The 26,409-nt window shown below is 33.2% G+C and overlaps 1 protein-coding gene and 1 pseudogene across 1 annotated transcript; both read right to left on the reverse strand.

The window, feature by feature from the left end:
- The window catches only part of LOC112998138 (uncharacterized), a 271,594-nt pseudogene that overhangs the window by 242,229 nt on the left and 2,956 nt on the right, over nt 1–26,409 (reverse strand).
- LOC100779161 (probable sodium/metabolite cotransporter BASS4, chloroplastic) lies at nt 1,517–17,190 on the reverse strand. Its single transcript, XM_003535828.5, has 14 exons — nt 16,852–17,190; nt 16,331–16,418; nt 16,088–16,195; nt 15,917–15,984; nt 15,404–15,482; nt 13,175–13,233; nt 12,972–13,040; nt 9,123–9,236; nt 8,216–8,237; nt 4,043–4,110; nt 3,121–3,206; nt 2,332–2,461; nt 2,089–2,190; nt 1,517–2,011 (listed from the first exon to the last, which is right to left on the reverse strand). Exons 1-14 carry the CDS (start codon nt 17,065–17,067, stop codon nt 1,940–1,942), a joined length of 1,281 nt encoding a protein of 426 aa, XP_003535876.1. The 5' UTR covers nt 17,068–17,190; the 3' UTR covers nt 1,517–1,939.

The following is a 26,409-nucleotide window of genomic DNA, read 5'->3' on the forward strand; positions in this document are numbered from 1 at the left end:
AATATTTGCCAACTTAGAAAGAGAAATTAAAAGTTAATGATGTGTATTCCGCAATATTTATTATTTAAATGGTTTTTAAAGCAAAATTTTGGAAAAAGAATTTAAGGTGTTACAAAATCTGTTTGGGTATTGTGTTTTTATTAGTGATAACCTTTTTATTTTTTTAGAAAAGACCTAAAAACATCACATCAAACATAAACATCTCAACTATGTTGGCACCCTTATACCTGATGATACCTATGTCTCATGCCAAGACAATATTGTTAAGAAAAAATATAAATAAAAGCAACAAGGGGGGACCAAGACAGAAAACCCTTGGAGATCATCTAAAACTATAATTAGGAAGACCTATTCTATTACAAACAAAATCTTTCAAACAAAAGGTAAGAACAGAATCCCACCAAGCAAAGGACTGATGTGTAACACCAAGAACCACAATCTTGTTTGCATGGGTATTTCCTTTTCTATGGATATGAGAAACACGAAATTGAATCTAAGAAGCTTGATGGAGGCAATTGATCCAAGTATTTTTTCAAAAATCTCATGGCACTAAGTCCACATTGTTAAAAGCTTTCCAAACTAGCATGGAGTCTGTTTCCAACCACAAACAATTCCACCCTGTTTGTAATGCAAGAAAGAAAAGGTGGATACTTGGATAATCTTTCAGCCTTAGGAGGAAGAATGTCCACCTTAAACGCCTTTAACAGTTGTAATTAGTGATGATTTCATGGAATCGGAAGAAAAAAATGTTGCAATAAGATCAAGCATATAGAAACAAAGTATAGAATTATAACCTCAGGCATTGAACTTATTTGATTTTAACAATGAGTTTCATACTTATGCACTAACCAATCATCCAATCATAGGTCATCGTTTTAATTACTTTAAGATATTTTTTTAAAAGTCTACAAACTTATCATATATGATAAGTTGTGATTGGATAACTATGTAAAACATTTTACACCGTTAGTGCATAACTTCTCTTTAACAATTGCTTAAAGAATAAAGGTTTGGTTCACGTTTGTTATAATAATCAAGCAACTTTAAATATTGCTCCAAACCCACTATTTCATAAAATGATTAAATATAGAGGTACATTATCATGACAACTACCTTTAGAAATTCAAATGATCAGTTGGCAAATGTCTTTACCAAGCCCGAGAGGTCCTTCATTTGATTATGCAAGTAACAAATGAGTGCACATGATTTATGTGCTCCAACTTAAATGAAAAAAATACTAGAATGAACATAAAGAAGATACTATCTTGGAATTGCCTTTTTGTAATTATGATAAGAATATATTTTTAATTAGGGATATTCTAAACCCGTTATTATGACTACAAATAACATCTAGTGTGTAATTATCACAGATTTTGACCCATATTTTCTCATCTCTTTCTCAACAATAAACGAATCAAATAGAGTATAAAGTAACTTAATTAACCGAACATAATTCAATTTTCCCTCCCTTTCACACACTATCAAAGTTGAGAATAAAATATGGGCATCCCCTGAATACAAACAGAAGAATTCACTGCATAAACTACAAGCAAAACTGCTAGCTAGCCCAGTACATTGTCAGGATAGCGCGTTAAAGAATCCTCACTCCTCAATAAGTGAATATGAAATGCCTATCAATTCCATTGAATACACAGAACTATTTAATCTAAAGAAAGAACACTGGAACAATGGAGGAATATAAAAATTGAAAATCTAGGTAATACACCCCGAAAGAAACGTAAAGAACTGAACCTATATGCTCAGGCAAACTGCCAGGCTGAACAATGTACAAGAGCATATTATATTTAGGTAAGTTGTACAATGGGAAATGAAACCAAGCAAATTTCTAAATATCCTTCATCTCAACATTTCTTAAGATGCAGCTTGATGAGCTTTCATGATATGCCATAACCATCTATGATGGCCACCATTTCATCTATTAAGCCACCTTGACATTGTTGGAATTGTCTTGGGGACGCAAGAAGTTAACGATAAAAGTGTCAAGAATAATCTACAAGGAGTTATAGGTTAGCATGAGGAAGAGATATTAGAAACTTGTAAAAATAAATAAATAAATAAATAAATGACCTGGTTGAGATGTGCTGCAACACAAGGAAGAACCAGTAACCCAGATTCTCCAAATGCACCTCGAAGTGGCTCTATCACTGCTACCATTACAGGTAATGTTTTCTGAAAGGAATGAAAATGTGTATGTTTGGAGAGAAGATCAAAAGGATAACTATTTGAAAATGGATTCGTTAGAAAGCACCACCAAGTTGATGCTCATTTTCATAGGAGATCTGAGAAAGTAAAAAGTGGTTGAGTTATTACCTGGCTTGCTACTAGTACGAGTGCACTGGCATTTTGTTCCCGGGAAAAAATTGAATTTTTACCACCGGAGATAACTGAAAGACCCCAGACAGCAAGGATATTAAATACCAATAAAGACAGATGAAGAAGCCTGCAATGTATCATGAAGGTCAATTTTAGTTACCAGTTACCACAATGCCATTGAAGCTGATAGCCCTTTATAGAAATCAATTAATAGTGATTAACCCATTAAATTGTACACCATTTGCCCCTTAGGAGTTAGGACACTTGCTCATAGGAAGAGAGTGCCAGAAAAGATCTCCATGGTAAACAAGACTTCAACTGACCAGAAGACTATATATGTATCCGTAAATATAAGATTGCCAATATGATTTGTGCCCTAAATATTAAGTCAATGTTGTTTAAAAAGTAAAACCAATGACACTGATCATATAAATTTCAAATAACAAATATCGATTTTCCAATTTAATGAATCTCATGTTGTCCATGAAATACCCACACAAAATCAGAGTCAAAGATATATGGGCGATCAGAAAAGAGTGTTGTATGTAAATGGTAAAAGTACCTATCACATAGGCACATACCATTAAATGTCTACAAATTCTTGACATAGGAACTCATTTTCTTTAACTATTCATTGTAGAATGAAATATAAAATAATTGTTAATTTTTTTACTATATATTAATACTACCAAAACAAACAACTAGTAAAGAGAAAACTAACAATAACAGATTCCAATTATGTCATGACAACAAACAAATGAAAACTAACTCATGTGCCAAACATACGTTCCCAGTCCAATAGCTACAAGAAAAACACTGGGCTTCACCATTAACAGCAATGACCTTGACCTACTCACTTGTGTCCAAGGTACCTGTATGGAAATATTTTATTAGACTATAATTTGCTTGTAATACCTTGATGATAAAATAACAAACCAAATAAAATAAACAAGAGAAGGAAATAATTTTATGAAAAACATGTAAATCAAACATTAAGCTTCATACATGATTTGTTGGGTGGGATTACTGCCCATATATGTAAAGCCTTCATGTCAAATTAAGATTTAGCATTTAATGAACAAAGACAAACATATGGCACCTGAATGTAGAATTTTGACTAAAGCTGTTCACTTACAGTTACAGATATTAGATTTCACAAACATAAACATAATTAATGATTCGTCTGCGTAATGATTTTTTCTGGCCTTGAATGCATAAAATAGGTCCCTACAATTTATGGATTCAATGCAAGCACAAAAACAAAGTTTTTCCCTGCAAAATATTCTTTTTCACGGAGAAAAAAGAAGGGGACAAGGTGACAAGAAGGACTACTAAGTCATTAATCAACACTCAAGTTGTCATTAACTAAAATCAGCTTTATAAAATTCTAGGTTATGTGAAGCCAGGAACAACAATTCCTTGTCCAGAAACTAATGGTTATTAATTTAGTTATTTATTTTTTGGCTGGCTAACTTTTGAACAAGGATTTCATGAATTGATTTCAATAGATGGAATTTGCCACTGGTCCAACAAAATAATCAATTAAAAGAAACAGCAAAATGCATCTCATCAATTTCTTATAACTTAAGATTCTGAACATGTTAAAAAGACAACAAAATTTAAGCAATCTTCCCATCAACTAGGTGCAAGGAAAACCACCAACTAGGAGAAAGGAATTAAGAAAACACCCCAAAGTAATCATTCTTACTAGGCTAAGGAAAAGTGCACTGATCACTGTGAAAAGCTTGCGGTTTTTGTCAACAAAGTCAGCCACACCTGTAAAGCAGATTTTATCAAAACAAATATTTTCTAGATAAATAATAATATTATAGCACGGAAAAATGGACAAGTATGCAAACATAGAATAATATAGAACAAATAAGGGCCTGTTTGTTTAAGAAAGAAAAAAAAGTGATTATATGATGCAACTTTATTAGGAGCTTTTTTTCGTAAGCTTTGGCTTTTGAGAAAGGCACTAAAACAGCTTTTCTTAAGTTTTATTTTATGAAAAGCTTAATTATTATAAATTTTGGAAAAACATCATTTAATTTAAAAAAGAAAAGTTTGTTCATAACAAGAAGTACAGACAATCATGCCCTAAATCAGAGTCCTCCTATGCCTCTGCTTATCAACAAAAGAAAAGACAAACAAAGGTTTACCCATAACAATGACAGGCAAATTCTTCCATGAAGACAAGCAATTCTAATTTGTTCTTTTGGTTACTGATATATTTACAGGCACATGAAGTCTTGTAAAACTTTTTTTTAATGCAAGGAGAGCCCTAAGGCCGAAAAGTCTTATAAAACTAACCTATATGTTAATTAAAACTAAAACAAAACTAAACCTGACCCACCAACTGCTCGACACAACTTCAAATTAATCAGCTCAAGGAAGAAGCAACATAGCTTATAGACATGTCATATTCAAGCATCCCTTTATTTAAGCATATATTTTCATTGTTCTTTTCACTCTTACACCTGGAAAAGGCTACATGAAGACAGGTACTGTACATGCATATATCAAATGGTAAAGGTGTTATCATGGTACGATCATCATATAACAATACAAGAAAGTCACCTTAATTGCAGTTAACCCTAGCCTGCCTTAATTGTAACATTTCAGAGTTGGTTGTTGTTGTCGCATAAAAATTCAAAGTTAGCGGAAATACATTATAGCTAACCTTATCTCGACAAGGTCCCAAAATAATAAAACGATTTGTGCCAGGAAGGGGAATCTGCTTCTTGACTATGGGTTCCCAAGCTACTCCGGGAAGCGATTGGTGTAGGTGAATGAAGAAGGGAGAAGATAGGATTTTTACGTGAAAGGTAAAGGTTGAAAGGCTGTAAAGGAAAACGGTAAACAAAAGCAACAAGAAAAGGCTGTAAAGGAAAGATTTAAAAGAAAGCAATAAATGGCAGAAATGGTAAAGAAAAATGATAAACTAAATGCAGGGTAAAATTTGTGTATTGGATTGATTGTATCTCACAAATTTGAAGTACAAGGTCTATTATAGGCTAAGAAATCAGAAACATCTTGAAGTTAATGGGTAGTTTATAAAGTTGTGGGTGGACCCTCATATTAGATCATGGCTTGCAATTGCTACTTATTTTTTCTAGTCATGATTCGTAACCTCCAACAGCTCCCCACTATGCATTTTGAATTCCAAACTGTTGCACAACTTGCTTCCTATTTTTAAGGAACCATTATCTTTTCTTTTGATGCTTTAGATGCACTACCCATTGACTTGGTCTTTTTGTCACAATCTTAACCAACTTATCAACAATTTATCCATCAACACATTTTTCTATTTTTTCCCTTGCCATTGCCTAAAAATGGGCTATCTATGGAGGGGTTGACTAGAAAGGCTAAGTGAAGCATCATAGTGTGCATCAATCGAGACAACAACTCTCGGGGAAGGGATTGAGATCCTCATTGACTAAAGATACAGCCAATGTAGTCCATGTAAAACTTGGCAATCCTCACCTTACAAGCCGGTTTTGTGGGATTAAATTAGGCCCTATGCCTAAATTCTAAGATGTATATATATGCCTGACCAATTTTTAATGTTAGCTTTCATGGCTTTGGTGGTAGTAAGAGGCAAAATCTTCATGCCAATGTGCAACTAATGGGCATATGACACATAGGGCAAGAAAAGAAAGTGGGCAATAAAGGGTTAGACTCAGGGAGACAATACGTGTACAAGGAGGAAATGGTGGAGGAGAGTGTAATGGAATGTACACGTGGAAGCAAGGAACTAGAGAGGGAAATTATGCAATGACAGGACAAAGTAAGGTTTACATGAAGCAGGGAAAAGAATGGGGGGATAGAAGAATTTGGAGAGCAATATGGTGGCTCGGGTCAGAATCAGATGTAAACTCGAGAGCTAGACTAACTCAACCTCAAATGTTAGCTCATGAGGTGAGGATTACCCAAGTTTTTATAAGCTATACTTTAGTCATATCTATAGTCGATGTGAGATCTTAACACACACCCTCACACCCATGATTGGACATCTGGAGCGTGAAGATTGTAGAACTGAGTTTTTTTAATATCGCCATGGGAAAGCCACACTAGGTAAATTACACTGGGAAAGTCATGGAGACCAAGTAGTTTTTTATATTGCACTAGAGAGCCACAATGGGACTAGGTAGATTGCACTAGGAAATCCATGAACCAGTACTTTTTTTTGTGGACAATTGAGGGGGTTTCCCAATATTAGATCTATGATGGGCTTTGAATAATCTTGAATTTGGGATAAGCTACTCAACCCCAAAAGCTAACCCATGAGATGAGAAATGCTCAAGTCTGTATAAGCTCTACTTTAGCCATACCTATTGTCAACGTGGGATCTAAACAGTTTGCTTTTGTGTCCATGTATTTATCTATCTTTTGTTTTTTAGTAAATAGAGACATATTTCACTAAAACTATGGGTGGAAATATTACATTCTGATTTTCAACGGTACCAAAGTCTTAGAATGTGAGTTTAAGCCTAACTCAATCCCAAAAACTAGCTCAAAGGGTGAGGTTTTTCCCAATCCCCTCACGCCCAACACTTTTGGGCTTGGTGGGTAGATAATATGGTGGGTGACCCGTTTAATAGATCTAGGATAGGCTCTGATACCATCTTAGAATGTGGGTTTGGACCTAACTCAACCCCAAAAGCTAGCTTCTAAGGGTGAGGATTGCCCCCCACTACTCTATCTTGAAACTATCTCTAGTCGATGTGGGACTTGGGTTTGTTGCCTTCTATTCACCTGTTATCTTGTTTTCGCAACCTTATTTGTTACTTACTAGTTTGCTATAGAATTGGTGCACGTATCACATTCATATGCTTTTTAGTTAGTTATTAGAGTCCTTATCTACTTGAAGTCCTCACAATTCTTGTTGTTTCTACATCCTTTTCATCTAGTTGTAAGTTTGCTACCATGAAGCTGTTGTGCCCATCTTATCCATTTTAGATATTCTAGATTTATTACACATTAAACCATCCAAATATTTCACAGTTTCACTTTTACTTCAGCACCTAAAGAAAAAAAGGCTACAGCAAAAGAAAAGACAGAGAATGCTATTAAGATTATGAAGAATGCGAAAATGAAGTTGGAGGATTTGGGCCTAGAAAGGATAGAAGAGAAACGAGGAATATGAGAATTGCTCCAAGAGAAAGAAATAAGGATGACAATTTCAAGCATATGATTTATATGCTTAAGGTGGAGTGTTGGAACATGGAAATGACAAGGGTGGTTAATAAAACTTTGGAAACAGTAGGTATTTATGAAATATTGGGAACATTATATCTTAGTAGACAGTTCAATTCTCTATGATTCAAGTATATACAAGATGTGTTTATTTGTGTACATATATAATATCAGAATGCTGAATGCAAAACACTCAAGAAATTCGCAAAAGTATCTCTTGAAACTTATTCTCAATCACTCATTTTTAAAGATGTTTCTATGGTTATAATATTTAAGTTAGGATCAGATTAGGCTTATTTCTTTTACTTTGTAAACCTTTTAAATGGGCTTTATCTAAAAGATCTAGAAGAATTGGTCACCGCTGTTACTTTGACTTTTTTTCTACTTTTTTGTTTTTGATTTGTGTTTTATTATTAACGAGGATTTCTGTGAGAATTAAGAACGACATTTGAAATATATTAAGTTGACCAGCCTTTGACTGACATAAAGTAATGGTCAAGTAAATAATCTAATAAGAAATTACAGGCCCTTACAACTATGACTTCCAAGGAAACTCCATTACAATTTCATTCTCATTGTCATGTCAGGTATTTATTTCATGTAATAATGACAAACACTTCTTTATTTTATCCATCAAAATATGTGGCAAACAAGCTACTCAACAAGCATAGACAATAGGACACACCTTTAAAAGATTCACGTAGAACCTGCCCATTCAAAGCAATAAAAAATATTAAAATACTTTAAAGAAACTCAGTGCAACACAAGTTTTTGAGTATTCAGCTCCAAAGACCAAATTCAACTTCCACATATAGCAGATAATGCAAAAACAAATGTATTCTGTCATGGGCGTAAAACTGGTGAATAAATAAAATCATGGTGAAAAATTGATATAATCAATTGGTAAAAGATGGAAAAAAAATCTGAATCAGCAGCAAGAAAAAAACTGACAATTGACAAAATAGGGTATTCGAAAAGTCATTTTTGAAAAGATCGCTTATGAATTTGCTCACTCGTACAATTCAATTAACAACCATTGACAAGTTACAACCAATCACTTACTGTAAGCAACAAGACCCATTCCTACAGAGAATTATAGGTCATTTTAGGAGAATAGCACATTGAAAATACAAAATGTGTAAAAGTAGCAATGCAGCTAACAAAAAATATCATTTTCACAACAGAATATTGTGTAGTCAAAGGCTCTGACTAAAAGCCACATGGTAGTTGCAAAGTCACCACCATAGCTTCAGAAAGCAAAACAACCACTAGAAAGAAAGGGAACTGAATATATTTGTGTTTTAAAAACAAGCCCTAATCTACTTTTATAAGCTAAATCGCTAATCCTATTAAGGGAAATAGGGAAACTAATATAGAAAGAAATAGGAAAAATATCAAAGATAAATGAGATATTTATTTAATCCTGAAAATATCAAAGATATTTCATGCACAACCTTTAAAACATAAAGCAATCCAGTTGTAAGCCCATGGAGAGAAGATACATTTTGTAGTCCAAAATTACATCACTTTGGAAGTATTCAACCAACAGCTTCTACAGTATCAAATATATTTGAAGGAGAAAACGCAATTACCTTTCCCAAAATAAGGGGGATTAATATGGTCAGAACAAGACTTTTAAATAACTGCTTGGTAGGTAGAGTCACTCCAACTCCAGCAGCTACAAATTTTGTGATGGATAGTGGAATCTAAAAGAAGATGAAATATTAAACATAACAAAAACAAGAACTAAAGTAGATGAAGAAAACATATATGTAAGCTAAAACATTGCATATTGTTTAGAAAAGGAAGGATAAATAAAATCACAATCAAATGTGTTGAAATAATATGGACTTGGTTTGATGATAAAAGAGAGAAGAGATCAAATATTAATTATAGGCTTAAATATGTTTTGGGTCCTTGATAAATTAGCAAATTTTGTTTTTGGTCCCTAATAAAAAAATTTGGCATTGAATTCCTAATAAAACAAAAATTTTGTTTTTGGTCCTTGTTATTTTGTTTTAGTCCTTCTAATATATATATTTTTTCTTGTGTCCTTGTAATATTTTGTTCATTTTCTATTAGCCCCCTTGAAAAATATTTGATAGGGGCTAATAACAAATGGTCTTTTGAGGGATTCAAGAAAAAATATATATTAGGAGTAAAACAAAATAAAAAAAGACCAAAAACAAAACTTTTTGTTTCATTAGGGACTCAATGGAAAAAAAATATTAGGAACCCAAATCAAAATTCGTTAATTTACTAGGGACTCAAAACATATTTCAGCCTTAACTATATAATTAATGTGAATAAATGAGATGTGATCTATGAGGTTGATACAAAATGCAAACACAATCTTATTATTAATTGTTAGAAAAAATCAAGAAAAGAAAGTGAATAGATTCCCTTGTGCTTATATTGAAATAAAAATCAGTAAAAGAAAGATAGACCCAGCCCACTATGGCTTCCACTAGCTCTGTCACTCCATCAAAGGCAAGGGCTCCCATTTTTTCAAACCTCCTACTCTCCATTGAGAAGTTGGACGGCTCCAACTACTCTAATAGGACTTCTGAAGTCACCTTATGGATTAGTAGGTTGGGGTACAAATCTCACCTCACTAGTACAATTGATTCCATACTCGCGGTTGACCGTGCACAATGGGCGAAGATTGATGCCAACCTATGCAGTGTTATTAAGTCCACCCTCCACCCCTCCCTTAAATCGATTTTCCTACCCCATATCATTTGCAAATCGGTTTGGACTGAGGCGCGTGCTCTTTACACAAACGATACTCAACAGCTATATGGAGTGTGCCAAGACTTGATGACTCTTCTTGCCCCCCAAAAATTTGAAAGTCGGTCCTATGTTTGCATATCTTTGACAACTCCATGCAGCCCTACATGAATATAATGAGCTCTTACCTCTTGCTGCCTCTATTCCAATTGAGGCCAAGAAGGAACTAGAGAAATGCAGTGCTTTCTTTATGACTCTAGCTCTTTATGGTATGCCTCCAGAGTATTCTGCTACACAAGACCAAATTCATGGGTCACCTGTCGCCCCAATGATGGCATCCACTTGTTCTACACTGCTTAGGATTCCACCGAAGCCTACTACCAACATCCCCACTCCTATGATGGGGGACACATCTACCCTTGCTTCCCAGAGCAATAATTTTGGATGCTCTCGAACAAGGTCATCTAACTCTGAGTTGTCACAAGTGTGACCATTGTCTTCGTCATGACCATACCATTGATCGCTGGAAGCTACATGGTAAACCACCGCACCCTGCCAATGTAGCTCAGACAACTCTGCTCATTCCACTCATCCCACTTATCAGCCTCACAGTACTCCAGCTACCTATGAGGACTTTCTCTAGTAGTGTACGTCTCCAATTCGCCCCTTTTTCTCATAGGTCTCCTTCTGGAGACTTTATACCCTTTTCTAATGCATTTTTTGGCCACCGCCACGATTGCCGCTCCGGCAACCTTTCGGGGCAAGTGACCCCACCACTAGCACGTCAACTGATCTACAAAGAGGTGTTGAGATTTTGCCTCCTGCTGCATCCATTCCTGCTAAGGCTAAGAAAGAATCTGAGAATAGGAGTGCATTCTTTATGACCTTGGCCTTTTATGGCCTACCAACAAAATATTCTGTTATTCATGAGCAGATTCTTAGTTCTCCCGCAGTGCCTATGATGACTTTTGCCTCCTCTCCACTACTTCAAATTTCATCCAAGGTTCATACGGAGACCCTTATATGCTCTTGCCTCAAAGAATAACCATTCTCACACGGACAAATTGATATAAGTGCGACCATTGTTATCGTACTGGGCACACCATTGACCGTTGCTGGAAGCTGCACAGTAAACCTCTTCATCCTGCCAATGTGGCCCGGACACCTGTGGTAGAGCCAACAGAGCCAGTTGATCATCCTCGTGCTACACCGGCTGCATGTTAGAATTTGACAAGTGGTTTAAGAGTCGTCAGAACTCTGGCCCTACTACTTCAGTTGCACAGTGGTAAATCTATTGTTTGTGTCTCTCAATGCCCCTCTTTAGGTCCTTGGGTACAAGACTCTGGTGTAAATCAATTCTAAAACTTCTGGAGTTGAGCTTCAATTCAATAAATCAAAACACTAGTTCTTAGAAATAAGGCACTACACTAATTAGAAATTACTTATTGTATTTATTGTGTTCAAGTATGTCACAACTCTTGGTTTGTCCTAAGAATTATATATAATGAAGTGTCGCATGAGTTGTTAAGTGTGATCCAAAAGATAGTAAGTAATTTCCTTTCATCTCCTAAGATGCTATGCTTACCACCTTTAGTTTTTCCACAGAATCCAATATTTCCTATCAAAATGTTATTCAGTTTTTTTTTCTTTCTGTCAAATCAATCACTAAAGAGTAAATTACTCCGACCTCTCTTCTATTTTTCATTTCTCACACAAAACCCTTCTATTTCTAAAACCTACATATAACCTGTCCTAATTTATAAATATGATACACTTAAACGAAAACCTTTATTTTAAATGAAATTGCCAAAAATGCCCTTATTACAGATTTTGACTAATTAGTAATTACATAAAATCCCTTTTACTTCTTAACATTACAGATTGTATAAACGTTACAATTAAATACCTCTACAATAGAAAAAATTAGAAATTATTAATATTCAAATGATAAAAAATTTAAGATAACATTAAAATAAAAGAAAATAAAAAATATAGATAATAAAAAAATTATAAATAATAATTTTTTCAAAATTGAAATGAAAAATTCAATACAAAATTAATCATGTGAATTATTAATAACTAAATCAATAAAATACGATTTAATTTTTTTATTATTTAATTCTTGAAAATTCAATTTTAAAATATTAGTTTCATTTCATCATATTGATAATTCATGTGATTAATTTTTTATTAGATTTTTTACTACAAAAATTTAAAATAATATAAATGATAATTTAATTTATTATTCTTTTACGTTACTTTAATTTATTTTAAAACTTTTGACATTTAAGATTCAATGATTTCAAATTTTTACTATAATAGGGGGAGTTAATTGTAATATATTTATAAAATAGAACAGGTTTTTGTAACGTTGAATAAATAAAGGGTCTTATAATGAGATAAAAAAAAATCTATAATAAGGATATTTTTGTCAATTTCATACAAAAATAAAGATTTTAGATTTAAATGTTGCATATTCATAAAATAGGATGGATTTCTGTAAAAAAAAAAAAAATAGGAGGGGTTTGTGTAGGTTTTAGAAAGAAGTTTTGTGTAAGAAATGAAAAATAGAAGGGGGTTCAGAGTAATTTACATTTTACACATCCCTAAATTTCAGCACAGACATAATTATTCTGCAATAAACTTAAAAAAAATGTAAAACCAAGATAAAATTGAGGATAATGTTAAATATGAAACTCTTTATGACTCACAATCAATATTCCTAACATGTTAGATATCACAGTCATTGCAAGAGCAAGTGCAGAATTTCCCCCAGCAAGCTGCAGAAGCAAAGCAAAGTGGGAAAACTCAAACATAATTCAACTCGTTAACAGGTGGTCAATACAAGGTATGTAAAATTTATAAGAATAGAAATCTAAAAGAAAAATAAGAAAGGAGATAAACCAAAGTATACCTGGGTAAGTGCAACACCACTTGATAATGTAGTTGGCATACAGGCAAATATAGCCAGCCCTGTAGAAACCCAGAAATTCAAATCTCAAATTGCAAGACTACTATGCAACCCAACTATGAACAACTAGTACAAAAATTTCAGGGTATCAATTGTTGGAAATATGTGATATATGAGACCAACAGTACGAAATTCAAGATATATACAACCATGTCTTCAAGCATCTTCCATATTTTTTCTAAATTCTATATGCAAGCCAGTTTCCCATATTATAAGAGTACCTAAATCAATCTATTTTGTCATTTGCCAATACTCCGTTTGCATATTCTTTACCAAACACATTGTTCATCAAACAATCTTGTTTATCATTTTCAACAAGGAGTACATTCACTAATCTCTCACAAAAACTCCAACATGGAACATTGATTCAATGAAGTCACAGCATTCCAAAGCTAAGCATAAAAGTCTTAAAAGCAATTTGCTATTGCAATGCAGATAAGTGCATGTTCCTCCCTGGTCTCCATGTTTTTTTTTTTTTTTTTTTGAACGGCCAAAAGTATCATATATTAGATATTAAAAAAGGATAGTACCAGAGGTACTACAGAGATACAAAAAGAAAGCCATAGGCTGAGGATATAAAGCAAAACTACACAGCTTCCCCAACTAGAGACCTTACAAAAAACCACCCATCCTTCCCAGACTAGGAGAAGGCAAAGGACATAGAAGATGACCATTGATTAAACGGGATGGCAAAGTCCTTTTCCCACCCCCTCAACCAAGACCAGGTAAGATAAATTGCATCATCCACCAATTTAGAAATGGCAAATTGATGATTTTTAAAAATCATGGCGTTCCTATAGAATTGCATCATCCATGTAGTTTAACCTCAGCATATGTTTTAGGTGTTAAATGTTATAGAAGTTCTGAAACTACATACCACCTTTGCAAGAATTATGAGATAGCATTAGCAGCTGTGTAATAACTAAGCTCTAAGTCATTCAGGAAATTTATGGTCTAGAAGAAACAGGCATACCTAGCTGAATTAAAGGAAATCAAACCTACAACCTTCACTTTACATGGGAACTCAGGCTACCATCAACTCAAACGTTTTGTTTGGATGAGGAGTGAAACGGGATGGAAAGAAATTAGAGGAAAAGAAATGGGAGGGATAGAAATAAAATGGAAATATAGTAGAAAAAGTATGCTGTTTAGATTGATAGAAATAAGAAGGGAAGAAATGGAAATTTTTCTTGGATGACTGAAACACAGTGAAAATAAATAAATTGAATAAAAAAGTGGAGGTCCTGGTGGCCTGATTAAGAGATTTAGGTAAACATTCAACTATCCAACCAACATAGAAGAGTTGTATTTTTTCCTTGATTGAGATTTATTAAGCCTAATGTACCCTTATCACAATAATAAGAATGAATTTTCAGTTAAAGTGAAAGATATCAATAAGGCTCCCCTAGAGTGAGTATGTCTGTAAAGTACAGATATATTCACCCTTAATTTAATTTAAATCACATCATGATCTTAACTAAAATTGAAGGGTGGATATGCATGTCCTTGTGCACTTTCAAACACTCTCATTGTAGACTTGAGAGGAGCCTTTTCCTAGAATGACGAACATTGCAAGCAAAGCAGAACTGCACAACTGTGTATGGGGCATGTCTATATAACCTGCAGTCTGGCATAGGTCTATTATTCTACATTTTGAGTAATTCTGTATTTTTGTGCTCAATTCATGATCACTACAAGGACCTACTATTATGTCAACATACTGGGCTGAAATTTGATTAAATAATAAGAATAGGTCCATCCATTGAACACATGATCAAAGACTCAAAGAAGCGCACCATTTAAGAAAAATAAACAGCCTAAAAATTTAACCATCAACTTAAAGCAGAGATAGGTTTCGGTGCATGTCAAACAAAAGGCGAATCTTTTCAATAATGCAGAATCATTTGAGTTACCAATTAATATTGAATCTATGCAAACATGAACTAGTTCAACATAGAAATTCGAGTTTCATAAATCTGGACAATTAGTCTACAAGGTAACACAATGCAGTCAAAATTTAAGTAGCTGTTATACAGTGTTTGATAAGATTTAAGGTCAGCATATACAAATGAGGTTACACAAGCTCAAAACAATTAAAACTACAAAAAAAGTATCTAGCAAATGGCTAACACTGACTTAAGCTTAAGGTAGAACAAAAATAAATGGCTAAACCTGTAATAAATTCCTGGGGTTGGAGCTGAATTTGCAATATTACCCTAGAAAAGTATGGTGTAAGAAATAAAATAGACACCTGCAGAAAGAACCAAAGAACACATTATACATTGAGAAATAAATAAAAATAACCTTTGAGATTTTGTTTTTAAAAAGTGCAGACATATAAGAACGAATTGAGATAATTCATTTTTTATAGAGTTCAATGGTATCAATTGATCCATCTAGCCAAACCCATCTAACAAGCTCAGTTGTTGCAATAGTACAGACAATATGACAAGAGATACAGCAAGGTTTCTTATAGTGTTCAACAGGGGTCAAACAAATCATATAGATATAGATAACTTGATCACAAATTTGCAGCATGATCAGTAACATTCCAGTTAAGAAATGAGAGTCCAAATCCAATCAAATCCAGGTTAAGAGATTAATCAAATCTAGGATGGCCAATCCAAACACAGGCTGTAGTGAACCAGCCTGTAAAATTCATCCATAAAAAATTAATTTTCATACAAGCCCAAAGAGTCCAACAGGCCATGCTTCTACTGCTGCACCGATTTCTTCACTACGCAACATCAATCCTATATGATAAACCATGAGGGAAAAAAAATTAACACCTTGAGATAAGGGTATCATAAAATCAAAATAACAAATAGACGCAAAAGACTATCCTTTGATACTAACCTGAGATAACAAAAATACCAAATGGACCAATTTTTGACACACCGTATTTATCAGCAACACAACCAATACTAGGATATGTTAATCCTAATGTCACTGCACTAACCAGAGCTGCACATCGCCTCAAAAACACAGAAAAAAATTGTTATCCATTAGAATATATTCAAAATGAAGTAAACCATAAATAAAATCACAAAAAGAAAATTACAACAAAATGTGAATGCATAGGACAGAGAGGATAGGCACCCAAGGGTAGAATGTTTCTCCTAGCAAATGTCAAAATGGGTTCCACCCAACTCAATCCCTTCGTCTCTTTGCTTCCATTACCACCCATCTGAATTTCCAAAAATTATAAAAATTAAACAAAAAAAAAAAAACTCTCAAATGCATATAACATTATAACACCACACAAATACATTACATTATACAGGATGAATTAAATAACAATGTAGGAACTTTGGTCCAAATATGTTCAATTTAAGGTCACATGAAATTGAAATTAACCATTCAACCAAAATAATCTCCAAAGTGTCAACCACCTCCCACATAGCATAGTCCACTTTCACAACAAGTGTTGGCTTCAACGTGAATTTTAATCTAAAAAAAAAACCTTAATTTTTCACCACATTAAGAAAAAATATATGATTTCTGATTAATTATTATTTCCAAATTCAGGGAACTAATGCAAGTTTCAATTAACACTTTTTTCCTTTTCTTTTTTTCTGTTAGCTGATAATGTTGGCGATGAGGATTGAGAAAGAGAGAACCTGTTGTGACCGATCACAGGCTCTAACGAGTGCGGGTTTTAAACGGCGAGTGACGGAGCGAAGAGTTAGGGCTTTAACGGCGTAGAGGTGACGGTGGCGGAAGGAGGAAGCGGTGGCGGGAAACGGAGTTAGGGTGAGTGAGTGGGCCATTGGCTCCATCGAGTGCGGTGGCTGAAGTCTTAACAGTACTTGGGAAGAGGTAGCTAATGTGAACATTTTTCTTTTCGACGCTCCCGAGAGTGAGTGAAGAAGGTATGGTGGTGGTGGGAACAACGTGCAGAGTGTTGTTTTGTGGTCACTGGGAAGTGGAAACCAATAGTAAGAAAAGTGATACCAATGATCCAGAAGGAAAATACGTAAATAAATTTAATCAAATAAAAAAAGTGTTTTAAGACAATAGTGATTAGTGACTGATTTTTTTTTTCCAAACTTTAACTTTATGGGTTGATTATCTTTTTTAAATTTTTTATTAGAAAATTATAAAAACATCTCGAGTTTTTACCAAAGACAAATGTTGCTCATTCTCATTGGAGCATCAGTTAAAAAAACTAAAAGCAGACAGAATTTTAGTGAGAACTAAATAGAATCAATTCCAGATTATGTCTTTAATATCATATCAGAATTATAAGAACAATACCGTAATTAATATAGAAATCAGTATTGGTTTTTTTTTAATACACTTTTTTCTCCTATTTTTTTTTTCAATTTACTTTATTTTACAATTTAATTCTCAATATACACTACTTAAAACTTTTTTCTCTCCTTTTTGTTCTTTTTTTAATTTAAAATATTATAAAATATAAATATTATATTATATAATTGTTTTAATTGATTTTAAAATTACTTATTTATTAAATTAAATTTTATAATTTTTTATTTTATTTTCTTAAAAGAAAATGATATTATTAAATATAATTATTTTTGTTTTATTATTTAATTTACTTAACATATTTTTTTAGGTGAATATTTTTATTTAAAATCTGAATTTTTAATATAATTATTTTTAATATAATTATATTACTAAATATAATTAGTTTGTTTATGTCATTAGATTTAATTAAAAATGAGAAGATTTTTTGTTTAATTTATTTATAGGAGAACCTTATATTGCATTATCAATAAAATACTTAACCAATTACACTTCCCTAAGTAAAAACTTAATATGTTAGGATAATTGTTTCTCTTATATGTTGTCGTCAAATTCCACATTTTTTTCCTACTTTCCTGGAATGTGAGTTGAAACGGGACAACCATTTGTCGTCCTCTTTCTCCTTGGATCAGGACCGGATCTCGTTCATATTTTTGTCACATTGATTCGGGTGGCAGCAAATGATAATTGCTAATTAAATATCTTTAAAGATATTTTCAATATATTTTATTATCAAAAATAGCTCATATTTAGCCGTATCTTTTCGATATTTTAATCTTTTATTTTCATATCTGCAAGTCATAAATAACAAAAATATCAATTCTTATCACTTAAGTCAAAAATAACTGCTAAATAAATATTTTTAAAGATATTTGTAATATATTTTTATTTAAAGATATTTTCAATAAATATTTTTAAAGATATTTTCAATATAGCAGTTACTACTCTTTGAAATTTTATGTCTACTGTATAAGATAGATGTATCAATTATTTTTTTAACTGTGTTTTTTAGTTTATTTTAATACTACTAACTAATTTTGTTATTTTTTTAATTAACGAACATAACAAAAAAAATATCAACAACATATAAATTTAACTACAAAAGTATATACAAAGTAACTAAAAAATTGTACTATAATTTTATCCAATTTTTTTATTTTTCTTTATCTGTATATTTTTTCTTTAAAAAAATAAAAAACAAAATTATAAAATTTAATTTAATAAATAAGTAATTTTAAAACCAATTAAAAAAATTATATAATATAATATTTATATTTTATAATATTTTAAATTAAAAAAACAAAAAGGAGAGAGAAAGTCCCAAGTAGTGTATATTGGGAATTAAATTGCAAAGTAGTATAAATTGGGAAAAAGTAGGAGAGAGAAGCTCTATTTAAAGAAAAAAAAAAACCACCAATATTTGTTGTGTACTCCGACATGATTTGCACACAAATATCTCTTAGTTTCTCTCATTTTACATTATATCATAGTCAAGTTAAGTGAATAAGGAAAACTACATGGACTTTTTTGTTCATGGGACTTATTTCGACATTTTCTCCTTCTCTAGTGACTTTTTTGACTATTATCGCTTTTCCAACGATTTTTTTCCACATTTTAGTAGAGCTATCCGCTAGTTGGCCTTCATCTGGCAATCCTTTTCCACATTTTGATTGACCTTTTTGCTTGTTGCCCCTTTTCTGGCGATTTCCCACCTTTGTTGGCAGTCGCCGCCGATCTTCGTTGTTTGTCGTTGGAGCTCCAACAACCTTTCAAGCAAGTGACCCCACAACCAGCATCATTGTCCACCAATCTACAGGGTGATGGTTACGTCATCTCGATCGGGATTGCAACGCTCTCTCATGCGCCCATTCTTTGCACGCCAAACTTATCCAAATAATGTATTTCTCAAGTAGGTGCAGGCGCTTGTCGCACCGTCTTGGGTTGTGCTTCTACTGTTGAAGTCATCCCTTTTGTGGAAGCATAACCTCAGAGTTTTGTCTCAAACAGAGCATCCGTGCAAACACACCATTGGAGCTTGGTTCTATTTACCCTTCTTTATATATTGTTTGGCTTGCGATTTTAGGCACTATGCAGTCCATTTTTTACATGTTTTGCATTGTTGTGAAGAACTTTCCAGTCGCATATCCTATCGTTGTCTCTTTTCAGCATGTTTTTTGGTCACCACCTTTATCTCGCCGCTCATTTTCCAACAAAGAACCGTTTAGTCGTTGATTTTGTCATTGTTCTTTTCAGCATGTTTCTCGATGATTTCTAGTTTCACTAGTTGTGCATTTATGCCACAAGAGAATAATCTGAGTCAAAACAAACAAAGTGTTGAAACACTATCAGTTTTATTAGACAAAAGAAACTTGAGCAAATTGAGTAAATCTTAGCTTAGCTAAGTTAGCAAGTTTCATTGTATTCGAGCTTATTATGTAAACACTCTTTGAGTGAATAGAATACATTTTCTATCCAACATATATTGTTTGTGAAAGCCAAAAGTGATTTAGTGACAAAGAATATTTGAGTCTTAATCTCAAGGGGAGATTAAGTGTAATTCCTGGAGTGACCTAGAGAGTACTTGTTGTAGCCAAAAATGACATAGAGAATACTTGGTTATAATCAAAGAATTGATTAGTGGAATTCTTCAAGTTTTGAAGGAGAATAAGACGTAGACCAAAAGTCGGGGTGAACCAGTATAAAATCTATGTGTTTTCTTTACTGCTTCTCTATAAGTTCATTTTTATAGCTTACTTCTACACTATTGTGTCCAAGTTTTGCGAAATGATTTTTAACACACTAAGTGATTTCAAACTCCTTGGATGAACCTCATCATTCATTGATATATGTTTGAGAAAAACTTTCAAAGTTTTTGAAAGATTAAGTTTTATCCATCACACTATTTACACCCCCCCCCCCCTTCTAGTGTGTTTCCGATACTTCAATATTTTCTCCTTTTAGTTCTCCAACCAATCCCCTAAGGACACCAGTTACCAAGACCATTTATCAAATTACACATAAATTCACCCTTTTTTATTTTCTACATACCTTTAAGTTTGAAAACATCACACTAACTCTCCTTATATGTTTGAAAACATTACATTGATGCCCCCAACAATGATCCTTCAAATTTTAGACTAATACCCATGGATGGATGGAGAATGTAATGGTTAAAAAGGTAAGAGGTGTTTATATAATTATACAAAGTCTCAAGGAGTGTTGCTATAATTTGCTCTTTTCTTATAAGTGTTAGTGATAGATTTTTTAACACATTCTTTTGAGTGTTTTTTCTATTATCAGTTAAAATTTACTAAAATTATATAACCATTAATGAAGATCGTTAAATAATTAGAGAGACCTGTAAATATCTGTTATTTTTAATAAATTTTAATTAATAATAAAAAAAAATTAGTTATTCATTTGGTCCTTATACTAAAAAGTATTTGTTGTTTTAGTTCAATACATGTACTCTTTACTTCCTTTAGGTTTGTTCGAAATTGTTGGGATGAGAAATGCTCTACCAACACATTTTTTTAAACACAGTCTATTGTTGGTTGGTTGAACTTTGTTAGAAATTATAAATTTTGGTGGTCTCACTTTTATCAATAAATTTATAGTAATCTTAGAAAGAGGGTTAGGGAATATGTAGCTAGAACTTCCTCTTATAAAAATTAAGCGGGTTAAAAAGTATAAGCATAATAATTAGAACGTGTTAAAAAGTGTATATTCGGAAGCTAAAACAAGTAATTTCTACATAGTTTTGGTGACAAATATTATATTTAAATTGAATGTTGGGTAAAAAGTTAATTTTATTTTAAAATAAAAATAAAATTATCTTAATATAATAATTTATTTGTAAAAAAATAGGTAGTCTATGAAGTGGGATGGTTAACCTAGGGAGTAGGTTGTAAGCTTAGGGAGTGGGCTCGTGAAATAGGCTATGTCAACTATTTAACAATAAAGAAAAAATTAAAGCCGGACTGACCCTAACCTAGATGATTTTGTGGGTGTTTCTTCATGTGAATTTTGGGCATTGCTATGTGCACCCAGCAAAATTGTTGGTACACCCAAAAATTTTGCGATTTTCTCATTTTGCCCTTCCATGAAAGGGACACGAATCAACTAATCCGTAAGCCTCATACGGATTGAGACTTACGGATTAGTTGATCCGTATGAGCCCAATCCCTAAGTTTTTTTTTATTTTTTTTCAAAAATATGTTTTATAAATTAATTTAAAATTAATGGCTCAAGTAGGAGTCGAATCTGTAACTTTCAAGTTATTAGCATGACACTCTAACCAACTGAATTAATATCTTAATTATGTTATAAAATAAATAATTTTGTTATATATAACACTAAAATTTTTAATGTATATTTAATGCGCATGTAAATTTAAATAATAAATTTTGTGCCAATTAATTTTGATATAACTTATACAAATTATTTAATCTGTATATTTTTTTATAAATAAAAAATATTTACTATTAAAAAAATTAATTAATTAATAAATTAAAAAAAAAACATACTAATTAGCTAATTGTATGAGTTATATCAAAATTAATTGTCACAAAATTTATTATTTAAATTTACATGTGCATTAAATATACGATAGAAATTTTATTGTTATATATAACAACATTATTTATTTTATAATATAATTGGTCTATTAGCTTAGTTGGTTAGAGTGTCGTGTTAATAATGCGAAAATCATATGTTTCACTCTTGCTTGGACCATTAATTTTAAATTAATTCATAAAACATATTTTTGAAAACAAAATTAAAAAAAAAACTTACGGATCATGTAATTCATATGAGTTATACGGATTATGTAATCCATAAAAACAAAAAACACTTAAGGGTATTTTTGGAATTTTGTTTTAATGTTGTGCACAAGCATTATGTCTGGTGCACCTAGCAAATTCCGCAAGCATAACCACACCTAGGGCTTTGCTAGGTGCACTAGGCATATTGCTTGTGCACCCAACATTAAAATCAAATTCCAAAAATACCCTTAAGTATTTTTTGTTTTTATGGATTACATATCCGTATAACTCATATGGATTACGTGATCCGTATAATTTATACAGATTAACTCATATGGATTACGTAATCCGTATGACTTATATGAATTACGTAATTCGTATGACTCATAAGGATTACGTAATCCATATGACTTATACGGATCACGTAATCCGTAAGAGTTAACTGTTAGTCATCTTTTATGACTAACTTTTATATAGAAAAGTTTTCAAAAATGTATATATTTCTCCCAATTTATGGTTCTTTTTGGTCGGATTGTAAATATTTCTTGTTTAGTTTTTATATTTGCTCAGTAGAAGCTTTCCATATGAATTTAATATAAATTTCACTTAAATTCCAGGTAAAAAGGAGAAAAATTTGAAGGTGCAAAAGTTGTTGTCTCGCTAAGCCTAGATATTGCACTTAGCGAGACTCAATCGTTAAGCGAGACATCAACCGCTTAGCGAGTGAGATGAATATTGAAGAGAATCTGCTATGTCATCACGCGCTCAGTGCGTCATCAGCTCGTTCAGGGAGAAGATTGTCTCTTTTGGGCTTAGCGCGAGAATGACGCTAAGCCAAATTTCACATACTCGCGCTAAGCGCGAAAATGGCGCTAAGCACGCCTTCGCGGAAAAAAAGCCCTTTTTAAGCCTGAATTGCGGAGAATGATAGGAGAGGTCTGAATAAACTATGTGAGCCTAGTGCTGAACGAAGAATAAAGGAAAAGTTGAGCAAGGAAGAAAAAAGCCCTAACTTTTAGGTAGATTTTAGGTTTAGGAGTGATTTCTAGGTTCCTAGAGGTGGAGGAGACATCCTCACTGCTTTGTAATTTGGTATTTTCTCTGAAACCCTTCTCCTATTTGTGAAAGGTACTCCCTTGTAATGGAGGGCTAGAATCCTTTGTTGGGAAATTTTGTTGAGTGCTTGATGTAAATATTATTACTATCTATTTGAAGTTGTTTTTATGTATTCAATGTTTCTATCTGTGCTTATGTTATGCATGCTTGTGGCTTGATCACTCATTTGTGTGTAAGGTTAGGAGCTTTAGCATTGGAAAATGTATTGCATCCTTAGAATTGGATAGGGCAGGGCTAGGTTATCGAACTGCCGGACACGGAGTGCGGTAATTTAGTTTTTATCATGCTATAATTGTATTGTTGTTCGGTTAGGCTAAGTTCAATAAGAGACATCTGAGAACGAAGTTTAACTTGAATTAGGCCAAACTCGCGAGATATCAGTGTTTGATATTTGTGCCTTTAGTATAGAACACAAAAATAATTTCAAGTAGAGAAAAACCCTAATTGCATCAAGTATCTCAGTGGAAGGACCCGACGCTTTTACATATCCATTTTCACACTCACTTGCTCACAATTACTGCTTTTACTTAGAATAGAATTACTTTTGTTTTTACTTCATGATAATCAATTTTTTACGCAAATGCCTATTTACTAAATGATGCTTTGCCAAGTAAAACAAGTTCCTTGAGTTTGATACTCGGTTCACACCGATTTAATTATTTACTTGATGACCCAGTGCACTTGCCGGCTAGATTTCACATCCACAAAAACAAGTAGTACCAGGATGCGAACAAGTATTTTGGCACCGTTGTCGGGGAACTTCTCTTTATTTGGAAAATTTTAGTTCAGTTTGTAGGTGTTTATTCTTTATTCTTTGGTTCGTTGTTTTGTTTTTGTGAATATTTGTTTACTACAGAATTTATTTTTCTTCGAAATTGGTTAACTGTTGTTTCTGCTTAGTTGTGTATGCATAGAAAGTCCTCTGTAGGTAATTTGGTTCCAATAGACTTGGAAATCGAAGCAACTTGTAGAAGGAACAGAGCAGAAAGGCGTAGAAAATTTTTGCAGGATATAGAAGTAGCATCAATTCTTGAAGAACCTCAGTCTTCAGAATCATCTTCTAGTTTGCCAGAGGCAAGGGAATCAGATACAACATTGCTTGAAGCCAACACAATGGTTGATGAGCAACATAGACGAGTAACCCTTGAAGACTACTCAAGTACAAGTGTGCCGCAATTTTTCACTAGTATTGCGCGGCCGGAGGTTCAAGCTCAGAATATCACATATCCACATTCTTTGATTCAGCTTATACAGGGCAATCAATTTCATGGTTTGCCCAATGATGATCCTTATGCACATCTAGCAACTTACATTGAAATTTGTAACACAGTCATAATTGCTGGAGTGCCAGAAGATGTTGTTAGGCTCAACTTATTTTTATTTTCACTATCTGGAGAAGCCAAGAGGTGGCTGCATTCATTGAAAGGTAATAACTTGAGGACTTGGGATGAAGTTGTGGAAAATTTTCTGAAGAAATATTTCCTAGAGTCCAAGACTGCAGAGGGAAAGGCTGCCATCTCTTCTTTTCACCAATTCCCAGATGAATCTTTGAGTGAAGCCCTAAAAAGATTCCGTAGCTTGCTACGGAAAAATCCTACTCATGGATTCTCTGAGCCCATACAGCTGAATATTTTCATTGACGGGTTGAGGCCACAATCTAAGCAGCTCTTAGATGCTTCTACAGGGGGGTAAAATAAAGCTTAAGACTCCTGAAGAAGCCATGAAACTAATTGAGAATATGACTGCTAGTGATCACGCTATCTTGCATGATAGAACACACTATCCCACTAATCAAGGCCGTACCCGAATCCAATAAACATGAAAATGCAATAACTAGGAAGTGATCCTAGGTCGTTTCCCAACGAGCAGTGACAAGCCAAATGTTCATAATATACTTGCAGTAACAGTAACGATGGGGGGGGGGGTTGGTTGTTTGGTAATTAAAGAGCAGAACAAATAAAATGGAATACGAAACTACTAATATTAAAAACGGGTTGTTTCCTCTGATTCAGAAGCCACTCTCTTATCCTGGGTTATGGAGAATTCGTCCCTAACAGTCAACCACTTAATCCAACCCTATTTCAATTTACTAAGCGAAAATCAACTTAGGGTTTTCAATACGTGATTAGGCACCACATACACCAGTTAGCCCTTCGTCCATTAAGCATGAACGCAAGTTAGGCTCAGAGGCATTTAATCGAACACGAAGCGTGCACTGATTAATATTCACGAAATTGGGATAACTGGTGAAGGGAAAACTGCCAGGAAACCACATTACAAACGAAACCTCAAAGAGAGTTGGGCTTCGTCCTCAAAAGGAAACAACACCAAAAAATCTAGCCTTCCATGGATTCAAATAGAAAACGCAAATGAAACATGAAGCAGAAACGTAAATGAACAAGAACGTAAATGAACAGAAACGTAAATGAACAGAAATGTAAATGAACAGAAACGTAAATGAAAGTAGAAGAAGAAGCAAGAATGAACTCGTAATTAGAAGCAGAAAACGGAAATTTGCATTAAGAACGAAAACTGTAACAAGGGAACAGAAAAACGTGAAAACCTAAAACCAAAGCTCTGAATAATGAAAATAGCATAGCAGAATAGAATGCCCTGCACGAATCCCAAGGCAACTATTTAAAAAGAGTCACTCAAAGTCATTGGGCCCTATTACAATACTCTGGCCCAAAATGAAATAAACACTGAACAACATAAAATAAAATTGCGAAATTTCCTAATTAGAAATTAACTAAGGTAAGCGCTGCTTTATTTGCCCTCTTCAAGTCCACAACCAAAATCCGGATTAAGCCCAATGTTTCATTAATTCCTGAAATTAGATTAAAAACATCAAATTAGCTAAATGAGCCCAAATAATAAAACTTCCTAATTAATTGACAATTAAGACCAATCAATAATTAAAATGGTGCAAAAAGGGTTTAGAAAATAGAAGAAAATGATGGCACATCAAAACCCCCCATACTTAGCCTTTTGCACTCCTGAGCAAAATGAAACAAAGAACAAAATCCAAGG

The sequence above is a fragment of the Glycine max genome, chromosome 10 (genome assembly GCF_000004515.6).
Source record: "Glycine max cultivar Williams 82 chromosome 10, Glycine_max_v4.0, whole genome shotgun sequence".
In the NCBI taxonomy this organism is placed as follows: domain Eukaryota; kingdom Viridiplantae; phylum Streptophyta; class Magnoliopsida; order Fabales; family Fabaceae; genus Glycine; species Glycine max.